The 15,277-nt window shown below is 37.7% G+C and overlaps 1 protein-coding gene across 1 annotated transcript; it reads right to left on the bottom strand.

The window, feature by feature from the left end:
• Nucleotides 1-2,523: 2,523 nt before the first annotated feature.
• Nucleotides 2,524-11,901, bottom strand: LOC114479793 (acyl-coenzyme A thioesterase 2, mitochondrial-like). Its single transcript, XM_028473651.1, has 4 exons — nt 11,556-11,901; nt 9,542-10,037; nt 7,878-8,080; nt 2,524-4,417 (listed from the first exon to the last, which is right to left on the bottom strand). Exons 2-4 carry the CDS (start codon nt 9,996-9,998, stop codon nt 3,809-3,811), a joined length of 1,269 nt encoding a protein of 422 aa, XP_028329452.1. The 5' UTR covers nt 9,999-10,037; nt 11,556-11,901; the 3' UTR covers nt 2,524-3,808.
• Between the last annotated feature and the right edge of the window lie 3,376 nt (nt 11,902-15,277).

Below are 15,277 nucleotides of genomic sequence, written 5' to 3' on the forward strand. Positions count from 1 at the left end.
ACAACAAAATATGACATAAATCAGTCAATAACACTTGTTCATACCCAAATACACTTCTTTCTCGTTGAAAAAAAATGCTTTGGCTTTTCGTTACTCTTTAAAAGTACAGTAATACTCTTATGGCTACAAGTTACCTTAAAACTATTGATTAGTAAGCATTGCCTATTTAGTCCAAAAGCAAAAATTATTTTCCAGACAACCCCACACCCTACCTTGTCTCCTCATTTCTTAATACAGGTAGAAGAGGTAATACTTTCCTGCCTTTCAAAAGCTACAGGCTGATAAGAGCGTGTTGGAGCTAAGATGACAGAAAGAGAGCAGTGAGATACAGAAACACAAAGAGGAGGAGCGACATAGATAAAAAGCCCTTCAACAATACTGTTAAATAAATCAGCACGGCAGATCGAGGTTGGCCCTGCTATCTTTATGAACTCTGTGCAGTGAAGAAAAAAAAAATAGCCCTCATATGAACAATAACTTGCCCTTGAGCTGGAGAGGAAGATCTGGCGTGGATAGTTGCCTGTTTGTCCTGCTTCTCATTTCCTTTGCAGCTTCAATGTGTTTTGGCTGAACTTGATTTAATGTAATGAGCTATTAATAAAATTAAAAACCCTTTAAATACATTGGCCAGGAGAGACTTTAAATTAACATTTTCTTAAACAATAGTCATACTAGAATTCCATTAAATTACTGGTGTAAAGACTGTAAAACAAATTGTCAAATTGTGCTTTAAAAACTGCCCTCAGAGAACTGAACAATGATGTACCTGAGCTTATAAATATTTAACTCAGAAAGTGGATGACGTATATCCACTGTCATTCTTTATATGAAAATTTGATTGCATTTGCAACTCGGTATCAGTCTCCCTCTTTTGGAAACTCAACTGTTTTCTCACAGGAGCAGCTTGTCTAGCACAACGAAGCAGGTGGAGAAGATGAAGTGATTGTATTTCATAGATTAAAAAAAAGATTTTTTTTGCCCTAGTTGCACTCATTTTTTAATATTCTAGACACATTTCATCAGAGCTTTAGGATGACTTCTGCTAGATGCTGTTAGTTTGCCTAACTAAAAAATTCCTAATCAGAGTCGGCGCCAGACAAAAATCATAGGGGGGGCATTAGGAAGACTGTGAGGGGGGGGGGGCACATTTTTGTTCATTTCTGGAGGTATTCTATATGTTTGCCATTTATAAACACTGCACCAAACAGCAGATGAAGCCTATAAAAGTAGAGAGGCATATAATTTTTGAGTGAGCAGGTGGGTCCACAACCTCGGTACCAAACGACTCCACGATAATTATCGTTTGTGCTTTGCCAGGGTGTTTGTTTGTTCTTATATTATTTTATGTGTTAAGATGCTAGCAGCTAGCAGTAACAGCAGTAATGTAAACAAACATGCAAAACATCTTCACGACGACGTTAGCCTGACGGAAAGTGAAATAGTACAGTATATGGGTGTTCAGCTTCTACTGTGCACAGTGTGCTGCAGCAGGGGTGAAAGAAAGAAGGTAAATAATATAGTAAATGAGCATTTAACAACAACCTAATGCTATATAAACAGCAACAAAAACAAAGTTAGCAGGTCGCTACAGATACGGGCATCATCAGACTCTGTTCCTCTCGACCGCAGACGTGGGTTTAAAATCCACTTTTTATGGTGTTGTTCTGTGAGCTTATTATATTTCTCACCTTTGTGAACGACAATCTTTGGTACTCTATAAAAACTCTTTTCCATTTCTTGGTTAGAACGATTGGAGCAGATGTAAACTACACAAAACATAGGCATTTTGATTATTTCAGATGGCAGATTCTCAAACTTCACTTCCTGCCCTCCATCTGAATTTTGCGCTCTCGCGATGCAGCAATGTGACATCACGTGAAAGCAACCTGTTGGTTGTGCTGCTTCCAGTGATGTATATTATGGTACAGTTTTTATCCAATCATATTTCATCTAGCTTGTGTTGTTGTCAGGTCTATGTCTATGAAATCTGCCTCAGGCCTTCAGAACCAACAGAGCAGGCTCCGGTGCGCTGTCAGTCAACGGACACAGTCAGTTGTGATAGCTAATCAGATCTCGTCGAGTAATAAAGTAAATAAGTTTGTCTCAAGGCTCACCCTGTAGAGTGGGAAAAAAGGGATGGGGGGCACAGTAGGTCAACAAGGTGGGCATGGACCGTGAATGCCCCACATGTAGCTTCACTAATTAACTAAGCAAGTCACCTGTGAGCAAGACAGCAGCTGTTAGCGTTTAAAGGCAGATTTCCAACGGCTGTCGAAAATTCAGTTTAGACCAAAAAAAACCCCCCTCAAAAAAACCCAATCACAAACTGCACCTAGACACTATGAAGACGTTGGTAAATTGTTTTTAACAATAATTTATTGGCTCAAAGTGAAAATGGATTTTTCTCTCATATTGTTCACATTAAAGCAAAATTCAAAATTCTGTAAAAAAAAAAAAAAAAAGTTGAATAAAATCAGTTTTTGAGATAAAATTCTAATATTTTCCAAACATCATCAACAAATGTTTCCAAAATGTTGTCACTTTTTTAATGAACACTAATAATTGCAAGTGTATGTTTACAATACGTTTACAGTCAAACATTTTGATAGAAACAAAGCTTTTGTTTTTATGCTTTCAGACTATTTTAATTCTGTTAAATATAAATTACAAATATAAAGATTTTGAATATGAGGCTTTGCGGCTCCTCCCCCTCTTCCAAAGAGGGAATCAAAGATATGTATAGTTGTCAACGCTAGTAACTTTATTGAGCAAATTAATAATCCTAATTCTAATCAAGAGTTTTAAAATAGGACAAAATGTGAATTATCTGTCATAATTATGACTAATAACACAGTAAAAAAGCATGACAACTTTAACCTTACTCATCTTTCTAGTGCAGAGATTAAAATGAGTTGTTTTGGGCTTCAAACTGCCCAGTTTGTTAGTTATTGATTTCACCTGTGGCGATGCAACACCTGATAACAATCAGCCTGATATCAGGACAGTTTCTCCTCATGTGAACCTTCTTGGGTTTTGAAGTTAATGTATGATTTACACGAGTATGAAGGTTTGTTTGTGTCAAAAAACAGTCACGTCAGTGGTGGGAGCTTGTCTTTTGGGATGCAACGTCACAATAGATCATTTACTAGTGTATTAATCATGTAGAGCTTCAATAGATAGAATCACAGTTGTCATTTTAGTTCAGGGGCCAGATACGGAGCAGTTTGATGATCTCAAGTGGGCTACTAATTTTATGCAAGAATACGAGTAATACATAAAATACAAAATATGTAAGAAACCGACCATATCCAAGCAATAAGTGATACATATCAGCCGCAACAGGATCTTGGCTTTAAATGTCCTAGATTTTGACAAATTTCTATTTAATTAGGGAAATATTATGTCATTATTTGAGGAAAATTGAAGGATTTTGAACAGTTTAACATTAAAAATGACTGCCACCTTGTGACATAAGCACAGGGAAAACTGAGCACCTGCAAATATTGTTGAGTTTCATTTTCACAATGTGTCAGGTTTTCTGTCATTTTTACTTTCTTCTGTGGGTCGAATTGGATGCCCCAAATTGCCGGATTTGGCCCCCGGGCCTTGAGTATGACACGAGTTATTAAACAAAAATCACAGCAAACATTTCCAGATTGAATTAAAGCAAAGGAATATAGGTGAGGAAATGATGGTGAATGATTGTGTTAAAAAATATAGATAATCTAACAATTGTAGACGTTAAAGTAATGCAAGATTGTCATTGAAAATAAAATCAGAAAACCTGAACCTGATGCTGACTCAGCATTTACAGCTTGGCTTCATTGAGTTTAGCTTTATGCATTAAAGTGGACCTGAAGAAGTCCTGGACCTTCGTCCACAGGTGAACCTCAGCTGCTGCGTGAGATCTGGCCTCGCCCCCCCACAGGATGGGCTTCCTCACCAGGCCGTGGACGCTGGACTTGCAGTACGGCCCGTACGGTGGCTCCAGAAAGTGTCCTGCTCCAGGGTAACACAAACACTCAAAGTTCTCCTTCCTGTGCTCCCTCAGTCTGTCCACCATCTGATTCATGTAGGCTTTGCTGTCCCAGTTCTGGTCGTCCTCTGACGCCACAAAGAGAAAACGCCCTTTGGCTTGTTCGATGGGGATCAGGGTAGCTTTGTTCTTCTCAGCCTGAGTATCATCAACACAGTGTTTGCCGTTGAAGGCCCCTGACTCAACAGGTTTTAGCTTCTTTGGGTCAAACAGTAAAGGAGGGTGGAGCTGTGTGTTCTTATAATAGAGAGGGAATGCTGTGTTGGCAGAGCAGCCATTGATCCACACCGTGGCCTCCACACCTGACAGATAGGAAGCTATAGATAGAGCTAGATCTGCACTCTTAGACAGAGACATTACACCAACTCCTTTACTGCCCACCTGTGGAGGAACACAAGTATTACAACCACAACAACCCCATGTCATATCATTGGAGCAGAAGACACCATCTCTCTATAAAAGCAAAGAACTTCTGTCTGTCTGTGTGCGTGGGGGGGGGGGGGCGCATGTCTTCCTGTCGCTGTGTCTGTTCCACCTGAAACTTTTTTAAAGCTTTCACACATGCCGAGTGTGTGGATCAATTATTTTGGACTTATTTGGTGATTATGTTTCAAAAGGTATTATTTTATTTTGAAATCAACGCGGCCGCACGCACATAGAGCCGTTTAGAGAGAGTTGCGACAACGGAGACTCAAATAGTTCCCGGAAGTTATTGGCGGCCAATGGCTGCGGCTGTGGTCAAAGCGAACCCGGAAGTTATTGGCAAATAATTCGAATCCATTGATTTGGAGTAACATAACTGGGATTTGAGGTAATATGTCGTCAATAACCGCGTTGATTTACAGACGATACATGAGAAGGGGGAGGGGTGTCATAGTTGCACGCACACAAAGCCATTCAGAGAGAAAGTTGTGACAGCGGATGTTTGAAATCGACTCAAATAGTTCCCGGAAGTTATTGGCGGCCAATGGTAGCGGCTGTGCTCAAAGCAAACCATGCACACTTCTCCGCGAACATTATAAACGCTTATATTTTCACCATGTGTTTAGTTTAGTTCATTATTTATTTCGAACATATAAAAAAAAAAAAAAAATTAAATTTAAAAAAGTAGCATGACAAACAATGAATGAGATAATACAAACAAGCTCTCAATTACTTTCTATATAAATGAAATATACTTTCTATAGAAATGTGCATGTCCGAAAAGGAGTGGGAAGAAGTATAAACGTATAACCTAATGCGCACCTTGGATGTACATGACATATTTGTGTGTAATTCATTTTCTCACTGGGTTTTTTGAGTTTTTCCTTGCTGAAGTAGGGTCTAAGGAGTAGGACAGGGGATGACATTTATTATCCATTTGCTTAAGTCCAGCAAACATTGGTGCAAATTTTATTTATCAATTCATCATGCTTATGTCCCATAGAATTAAACCAGGGAAATCACACACTATTTTACTTTGCACCCCGTAAATAAAACCCTTTTATAACACTACAGAGTACAGAGTATGTACACCTCTTTGTACGTCCAACCTTCAAACACATACTTATTTGGCCATAATTGACAACCCTAATTAAGCTCCCACTATATGAATACATACTTCCGACGGGCACTGTACTAGTAATGTATAAATGTAGCTGGACTATTTACCAGTTGGTAAATAATTAAAGCTGCTACCCACATATTAGATAAAATCATACTTTATGCCTCATAGATCAATGAATGGAACATAATTTACCCCAAAAAGAAAGAAAAAAGATTGTAATAGGATTTTTTTTTTCATCTCCACAATAAACGCATTGTGTTTTTACTCATACTAATATAATTTAAGAGGAAAACTACATTTCAAGATACAATGAGCCAGAACAACAGTGAAAATAATTAGTATAACAATAACAGGGGTTAAATTACGGAAGTCCCTGAAGGATGAAATAAAACAAAACAGCAACATAAACCAGTTTAAAAAGCTTTTTAAATCATATATCATTAGAAAGTATAAGAAAGAACAGCAACGATTTTGTGCAGATAATGGTATTAAAAAAATATATATATATATATATATATATATATATATATGTTAACACTCAAACAATGAAAGGTATATATTGAGAGAATATCATTAATTTAAATATTGCACAATATATTTTGTATTTAAAATGTAATTCATAAATTTTGTGTCAAAAAATTAAATATTATAATATTATGTACATGCATGTGTATGTATGTATGTATATGTGTGTACAACATATGTTTGATGTACATGTATATATAAAACTTTGTGTAGAATATATAATGAATGTGCATTGTAAAAATAGTTTTTTTGTTATATTATCTGGCCTTGTTTTGTTTTTTGTGGTGGGGTAGGTGTGTAGAAGCTTTCGGCTGATTACTGAGAAACTGAGTGTTGTTAGTTCTGTTTGTTGTTTTCTGAAGCCCGCTGAAATACAATTCAAATTCAATTAAATTCTTCATTCTAACTGTGATTTCTTGTGTTTCTTCGCTAGACAAAGAGGACATTGATTCTATTGACACCATTTTCATTCTGGTTTGTTCCCAGTATTCCCAGAGATATCAGAATCAAGTAAAAACACTTCTATGCAGCCGTCTCCGCACGACTCCACATTCCACAATGCAGAGTACAGAGTGTTAACGGTGAAGATGAAAACAAACTTTATGCGGCAAATTTTACCATTCACCTCTTTTTTACGTGAAAATAATATTTTATTAATTTATCAATGGGGCATACACTATAGATATAGATTTTGCTAATAAAAACGTATTATAGGTAGCAGCTTTAAGCTTAAAGGCACACTGTGTAAATTTTGGTCACTACGGGTGCTAGACCTGTAACTTTCACGTCAAGCGCCCCTAGTGGGGGGAGGGGCCGCAGCACAGTCGCAAATATCAACAGTCAGTCAGTCGGTCCCTTGTCTTTTGATTGTGTATGCAGACAGTGGTTGAGCTATAACTTTGAGATAAGAATCAGTAGGGCTGGGGTGCGAGGCGGGGTTGGAGGAGCAGCCGCCGCCCTCCTCTCCCCGCCACCGGAGACCCCACTCTCCTCGCTGTGTTGGTGGCACTCCCCCCAACTCCCTGGCCTCGCCGCCGTCGTCGATGGCCCACTTCGCCGGGGGTCGGCGCGCGGCCGGGGTCGGGGCGGACAAGGGACGGGCGACCCGGCATGCACAGGGCGGCGTCCGGCAGCCGGGTCTCGGCTCAGAAGCAGTTTTAAACTTTTTGCTTGCCTCGGCCATGACCAGGAGTCGAACAGGCAGAAAAATAGTAGCAAAAGCCTCAGCCCAGAGTATATCAGAGCCTGTGGTCACATGACTGCCGTAAAGTGATACGTTCTCCAGGCATTCTCCAAGTCACATGACCTGGCCAAAGACGGTCCGTCTCTTCAAACTTACATGGGCGTTATTTCAAGAGGGAAGCCCCGCTCTGAGCATTGATACTGTCTAGCGCTGTGTATTGGCCTGAGGAATCATTTAAAATAACTCATATGGGTCAACTCGAGGTCAAAAGGTCAGCGGTGTGCCTTTAATGTTCGCGTTGTGGGGCTAATAAAGTATTATTTATGGTCATTTTTGCTCATTCAGTTATCCCAGTAGTTCTCAAACTTTTTCTTTTGCGCATCTTTGAAGAATGAAACATTTTTAGCCATGTCCAATCCCAACAAAATCCCTTAAAATAACAATCACGTATTAAAGAACAGTAACAACAAAGTGATAATAATAATAAAAAACAAGGCAGTTGTGACATCATGCCTACACCCCCTCCCAGAGTTTGAGAACCACTGAGTTAACATATTTAACAGTTTTGTACATTACATTAATATCACCTTGTCTTGTTGTCTTAAAAACTCCACCGCCTCCTCAAAGTAATCGAGATGGATCTTATTAATGTCCTTTGACAGGTCGTCGTGCCCGTACAGCGCTACAGTCAGAACAACAAACCCTCTGCTGGCCAGAAGAGAGGGTCTTTTCTCTGAGAGACCTCCACCAAAAGTGTACATATCCAGGACTGCTGGAAATGGACCTGGTCCTGAAACAAAGACAACAAATCAAAAACAATGAGGAAAAGACTGTAACACAAATTATAAAAGATGTATTTTATCTGAAATTTAAAAAAATTAAAAAAAAATTAAAAAATTCATACATTATGTCTAATTTATAACTGGAAGTGCAAACTTGGGCACATTAATGTTGAAATTGTTTGTTTTTCCCACCTCGAAAAGCTGCGGTATGTAGAATTGTAAGGCGCTCCACGCTGCCCCCTTCCCTACCGAACTAACCTCACCGGTCTTCTTGTGCACCACCACTGTGGAACACTTTGTGGCTGTTTCCTCCATACAGACTAGTAACAAATGTAGGGACTTTATCTTGTTCAAACTGATCTGACTGAAAGCGGATCGCTCGCAGTCCAGCGCACACACCAACTCCGCAGACAGCGTTCTTCCTGAACACGTTTGTGCCTTTATTCTGTTGCTTCTCCACCTCTGTCTTCCTTTTTTCCTCTTGCTTTGCTGTGTAACCGCTGTGCCAAAAGCTACGTTAAGAAACTTCAGCTTGAATATAATGCCATGGGACTGTACCTATTCTCAGATCGAGAACGCACGATGACTTTTAACAAACAGCCAATAGTAACGCCTAAAACCACGCATGAGATCGCCCTTTTGGTAGAAAGATCTCTGATTAACCAAAGTCCAGCGTCACACTCCTGTATTTCTAAAGCTCACTTACAGGACCAGGAGAAGGAGAAAGGATTCACTGTCCACTCAGAAGACTTTGGATTACAATATGCAATACAATATAATAAAATGATTATAGATTTTTGACCAAATAAAACCCAAAAAATTTACAAACCGCAGCTTGCGGACCACTTTTGATTGGACTGGTCTGTATTTGGCCCTTAAACTAAAATGAGTTTGACACTCCTGGTTTAAGAAATTGGTTAAAAATTGCAAAATAGAGTGGCTATAAACAAACTAAAAAGGATTCCAAGTGTCATAATTGGCTTAAAAGTGGCATAAAAAGTAGGAACAATTAGTTTAAACTGGCAAATAATGGGCATGACAAATTGTGAATATGGTTAAATTGGCAAAAGTAATCATGAAATATGGTGAAAAGAGGTTAACAGTGACAATAATGGGTCAACATATGTGACATTAGGTGGAAAAGTGGTGGAAAGAGTTTATAAGTGCTGAAAATGTCTTGAAAGTGGAAAAAATGTGCAGAAAAGGCATTGAGATTTGATGGAGAAGTGGCAGAAATTGGTGTAATGGAGCAAAAATTGATTAAAAGGAGCAAAAATTTGGCAAAAAAAAGTGATGAAAATAGGTTAAAATATGGCATGTTTGATGTAGTAGCAGAAAAGGGGGAAAAATTAGCAAAAACGGGCTCAGATTGTTCAGAAAATATTCTTAGTTTCTTGAAGGCATCTGGCAACCCCCTCCCAGTGTCTCGCGACCCCAGGATTGAGAACCCCTGCCTTAGTCAAACAAACCTGGAGGAACAAACAGGGCTCCCCTGATGTGCTTGTATCTAACAGGGACTCTGGTGACCCCGTCTCCAATCAGAAGCCTCTCATTGGTGGTCTCTGCCAGCACCCTGCTGCCCTTTCCTTCCTCGTGCACTGAGAACTTCACCACGTGCGGTATTGATGAATGAGTCTTCAGAAATTTTTTGTGTACAGCGTCGGCCGTCATGGACCACAGCAGACCCATGGGCTCTACGCCCACGTAGCTCCCACTGAGCGACGGGTCTCTGCCCAGGTCAATCTCTCCGCGCTCATCTGCTTTGTAGGTGGCAGAGGAGCAGAAGGTGATGTTCTTCTGGTCGATGGATCTGGCTCTGATGGAGACCAGCTGCCTAGACCTCAGCCCAGTCACTGTCACCTGGACAGGCTCGTCAAACAAACATCTGGCACTGGGAAGCAGTCTGAGTCGGACCTGGGACGACATCTTCTGTGAAACGTTGTGGTTTAGTCAGCCTGAAATATCCTGAATAGACAAAGGAAACAACATGAGATCCAAGTCCTTCAGAATGGAATAATAAACCAGGCTGCAAAGCAAAAGCCAATCAGATTCATCCACATCACTGTGTTTTATCAGTGTTGTGTTCTTTCCAAGGCTGAGTGTAATATATCAACATTGTAGCTACTCTCTAAACCAGGGGTTCTCAACTAATCTCACCGTGGGACCCACAGTTTGCTGCAATCACTAAATCTCGATCTACTTTCTTTTTTTTTATCTGACCAACCCAATTTATTTTTTTTCAAAAATAGCTGTTGAAAAAACACATACCAGTATATATAATCTTTTTTTAAACATAATTCTAGGGCTGGGCAAAAAAATTGATTTATCGAGTTTGTAGATAAAAACGATTTTTATTTAGCAAAAGCCCCCTCTTTGTTTACATTTGTTTACCCTTTGAGTAGGCTATATGTGTGCCACAGGCATCTTCAGTTTTTTATTCGCACTATGCTGAGATGCTGAGGGAAGAGTTTATTATTTTTTTTAATTGTAATGTTATAAAATATGTAGTTATCTGATTTCTTAATCAGAAAATTTAAGCTACTGTGAAGTTGCTGTTGCACTTTTGCTTAAACCTGGTTAAAGCTTGAAATAGTTGAATGACAGAGCCTCATTTACTTTTTATTTTGAGATTGTTTTATGCGTTTTAACTCGAATCTCAAATTTTTCTTTAAAAAATCAGATTTTTTTTTAGGTAAAATGGCCCAGCCCTACATAAACCTATATGTTTTCCTGTGAAACATGCATTTCACAGCATATCTGTAAAAATAAAAGTTTCTTTCAAAATAAAAGACAAGTCCAACATGAGAGTTTTTTTGCTTATATTGACTTAATTGAAACACACAGTAAATTACAGTGATTAACAGCTGTTTCCTATAATAAGCATTTTCACACTCTCGGAAATCTCGCTCTCGTCCAGTTCTCGCGTGAGTTCAAATGTCAAGAGGGATAAACTCGCACTGACTGACGACGAGTCTGACAGAGATTTATTATTTTTTAATTAAAATAAAAGCTTAATAAAAATAATTATGGACCTGGTTAGTAAATGGTGTACCTCGTAAATTTACCTTTTCAAAGTGAGAACTCATACTGTCCTTTTCACACTCGGAAATCTCGCTTGTTCCATCAATAACAATGATACATTTTATTTACAAGCGGTTTTCAAAACATTCAGACACTTTACAGTTGTTAAAACAAATACAAAATAAAGAAACTAACAATAATGAAGGTAAATACAGAAAAAAAAAACATAATAACAAGTTAAAAATATCAAATATCAACAGTGAACGAGCTTGTTTACGTTTATATCCCTCTCGACCTATGACCCCACCCCCAAGTCGCGCATGCGTAGTTCCAGAGTGTGAAAAGGCTTATAACTAACATTTTTGTTCAGCTTTGTATAGATTACATGTTTTCAAGTCGCTACTTCGTACAAATAACTGCTATTAACAGCTAAACAAACTCTGTTCTAATGTCATTTCTTACCGTAAATCGTTAAAAACTCTGCAGTCAGCAGGTCCTCTGCTCCAGTTTTTCCACTTTAGTCCTGCTGCTAAAGTCAAATCATGCTAAAAGATTACGTATAACTGACGACAGACATAACAGGAAGTTGGTGATAGGTTTGGCTCGCCTTCACAATTAAAGCTCACTCCTATTATTTATTTTTTTTATTTTTCAGAAAAGTTCAACTGTACGATGGAGCATTGTAAAAAAAGGGACAACATTTTGGAAACATTATTTGTTGATGATGTTGGGAAAACATTAGAATTTTATCTCAAAAACTGATTTCATTAAATAAATCTTTTTTCTTTTTTTTTTTTAACAGCATTTTGAATTTTGCTCTAATGTGAACAATATGAGTCGATGCAAAAACTGCATTTTCAAACATCAGTTTTTCACTTTTGGAGCCAATAAATCATTGTTAAAAACAATTTACCAACATCTTCATAGTGTTTAGGTGCAGTTTGTGATTGGGTTTTTTTGTGGGGGGATTTCTTTGGTCTCAACTGAATTTTCGACTGCCGTTGGAAATCTGCCTTTAAACGCTAACACCTGCTGTCTTGCTCACAGGTGATTGGCTTAGTTAATTAGTGAAGCTACATGTGAGATTTCCATTTGCTAACTAAACCATTGCGAAAGAGCGAAATTCAGATGGAGGGCAGGAAGTGAAGTAGCTTGAGAATCTGCCGTATGAAATAATCAAAATGCCCATGTTTTGTGGAGTTTACGGCTGCTCCAGTTGTTCTAACCGAGAAAAGGTAAAGACTTTTTTTTAGAGTACCTAAGATTATTGTTCACAAAGGTGAGAAATGTAAAAAGCTCACAGAACAACGCCATAAAAAGTGGAAATTAAACCTACATCTGCCGTCGGGAGGAGCAGAGTCTGCTGCGACCACTTCGTCAGAGGTATGTTAGCGAGCCAACTTTGTTTTTGTGGCTGTGTTTATATAGCATTAGGTTGTCGTCAAAGGCTCATTTACTACTGTGGGGCAAAAAAGTATTTAGTCAGCCACCATTTGTGCAAGAATTCCCACTTAAAAAGATGAGAGAGGTGATTTTCTGGATTTTTTTTTTTTCCATTTTGTCTCTCATAGTTGAGGTATACCTATGATGAAAATTACAGGCTTCTCTCATCTTTTTAAGTGGGATAACTTGCACAATTGGTGGCTGACTAAATACTTTTTTGTATATATCGATAAAGGCGATATTGTAAATTCCTATATCACCAAAATAGAAAACTTGAATCTCTATATATTGCCCAGCCCTAGTGTGCATCACTATCTTTCTGTGTGTTTTTGCTCAGGTTGGCAGTAAAGGTGTGAGAGTAATACCGTGGTCAAAGGAAGGTGATATGGCCTTGGCTCTAGCATCGTTAATGTCTGGCATGGAGGCCGTGGTGTGGATCAACGCCTGCAGTGCCAACATGGCTATTGTACGGTGGCTGAGAAGTGCAAAACACATTTACAAATACTGAATGCATTTATTTTAAAATAATTATGTATATTTGTTGTGGCATTTGTGAAAGTGTTGCAATAATTTGTAAATGTGTTGTGGTATTTGTATTTGTAAATGTGTTTTGCATTTCTCAGCCACCGTACAGGTGTTTGCATCGTTGCCCTTTGACACGAGTAAAATAGTCCAGAGTGAGTAAACAGCATGTATGATCAAATACGCTGTGGCAGATCTCCTGGAGCACCAGGATAGCCTGGTACCCATTCAACAAGCCAGTGGGCAATTTCTCCTCATGGCCTCAGAGGACGACCTGAACTGGGACAGCAAGGTTTACCTGGACGAGATGGTGGAACGACTGAAGCGTCACAGGAAGGATAACTTCAGCTGGGCACCTGCTGGAGCCTCCGTACGGCCCAGATCTCCTTTGCTTTGGGGTGGAGAGCCTTCAGGCTCACACTGCAGCTGAAGTTCACATGTGGCACAAGATCCTAGAGTTCCTCAAATGTGACATCTCATCTAATTCATAGGCTGAAATGGTTGATTGTTGATATTTTTACTTCTGTGTCTAAAGTTTTAAATTATTTTATTTTCTATAAAACTGGGTAAAACAAGAGGCTGTTGAAAGACACGTCAGAGAAATATAACCAGAGGTGAAAGTAATGGATTACAAGTACTCACATTACTGTATTGAGTTGCTGTTATGGGTGCTTTTGCTTGTTTGAGTATATTTCTGAATCAGTAATTTTAATTGTACTTAAGTATGTTTTAAAATAAGTAATTCAATTTGTTACATTTCGACACACAACCATTACTGAGTAAGTTAAAAAAAAATGTCAAATCAATGGACATTGTGAAACCACAAAAAACTGAATACTATTTAATCAAGCTACTTTTTACTTATATATGACTTACTTGTACTGGAGTACAATTTTGATCAAGTGACAGTACTTCTACTTGAGTAGGATATAGCAGTACTCTTTACATCTCTGCACAACACCCAGTGTACAATTACAGTAGTGACAGAGATACATTGAGCCACTCACTCAACTCCATTACTGTTCCTTTTTAACTTCTTCAGCCATGTAAATAAATGATTGATCACATATAATTATATATGTATTGTTAAAATGTATTGTGTGATTACATGAAGTCATTTTGTTGATCAATCAATGTCTTACGATAGAGCATTATCAGTAAAAAAAAAAAAAAAAATCAGTTTTTTGAATTTTTTTATCCGTTTTCCGAATTAATATTTTTTTAAATCTGTTTTTTAAAATCCGTTTTCCGAATTATTTTTTTTATCCATTTTCCGAATTAATATTTTTTTAATCCATTTTCCGAATTTATTTTTTTCTTAAAGCCGTTTTCTAAATTAATAATTTTTTAATCCGTTTTCCGAATAATTAATAATAATAATTAATAAATTCGGAAAACGGATATAAAAAAACAATTATTTGGAAAACGGATTTAAAAAAAGAAAAATTCGGAAAACGGATTTTAAGAAGATATTAATTTGGAAAACTGATTTTTTTTAAAAATTGATTCGGAAAACTGATTTTTTTTTAATAAAATTAATTCGGAAAACGGATTTTTTTTATGAAATTCGGAAAACAGATTTTTTTTTTTTTACTGACTACAATGCTCCATCGTACTTTTTTAATGAACACTAATAATTGCAAGTGTATGTTTACAATATGTTTACAATCAAATATTGATTGGAAGAAAGAAAGCTTTTGTTTTTATGCTTTCAGACTGTTTTACTTCTGTTAAATATAAATTACAAATATAAAGATTTTGGATAAGATGCTTCACAGCACCTCCCCAGTTCATAAGTAGGAATCAAAGATATACCGGTATATATATATATATATTTCAAATAAAAGTTTTAAAATAGGACAAAATGTGAATTATCTGTCATAATTATGACTAATAACACAGTAAAAAAGCATGACAACTTTAACCTTACTCATCTTTCTAGTGCAGAGATTAAAATGAGTTGTTTTGGGCTTCAAACTGCCCAGTTTGTTAGTTATTGATTTCACCTGTGGCGATGCAACACCTGATAACAATCAGCCTGATATCAGGACAGTTTCTCCTCACGTGAACCTTCTTGGGTTTTGAAGTTAATGTATGAAGGTTTGTTTGTGTCAAACTGTCACGTCAGTGGTGAGAGCTTGTCTTTATTGTTGATCATTAGTTTTTCTTTTTGTCACAATAAAAATGTTTGTCTCTCTTGTTGAACGTCATTGTTATGG

The sequence above is a fragment of the Gouania willdenowi genome, chromosome 17, assembly GCF_900634775.1.
Source record: "Gouania willdenowi chromosome 17, fGouWil2.1, whole genome shotgun sequence".
NCBI lineage: Eukaryota > Metazoa > Chordata > Actinopteri > Blenniiformes > Gobiesocidae > Gouania > Gouania willdenowi.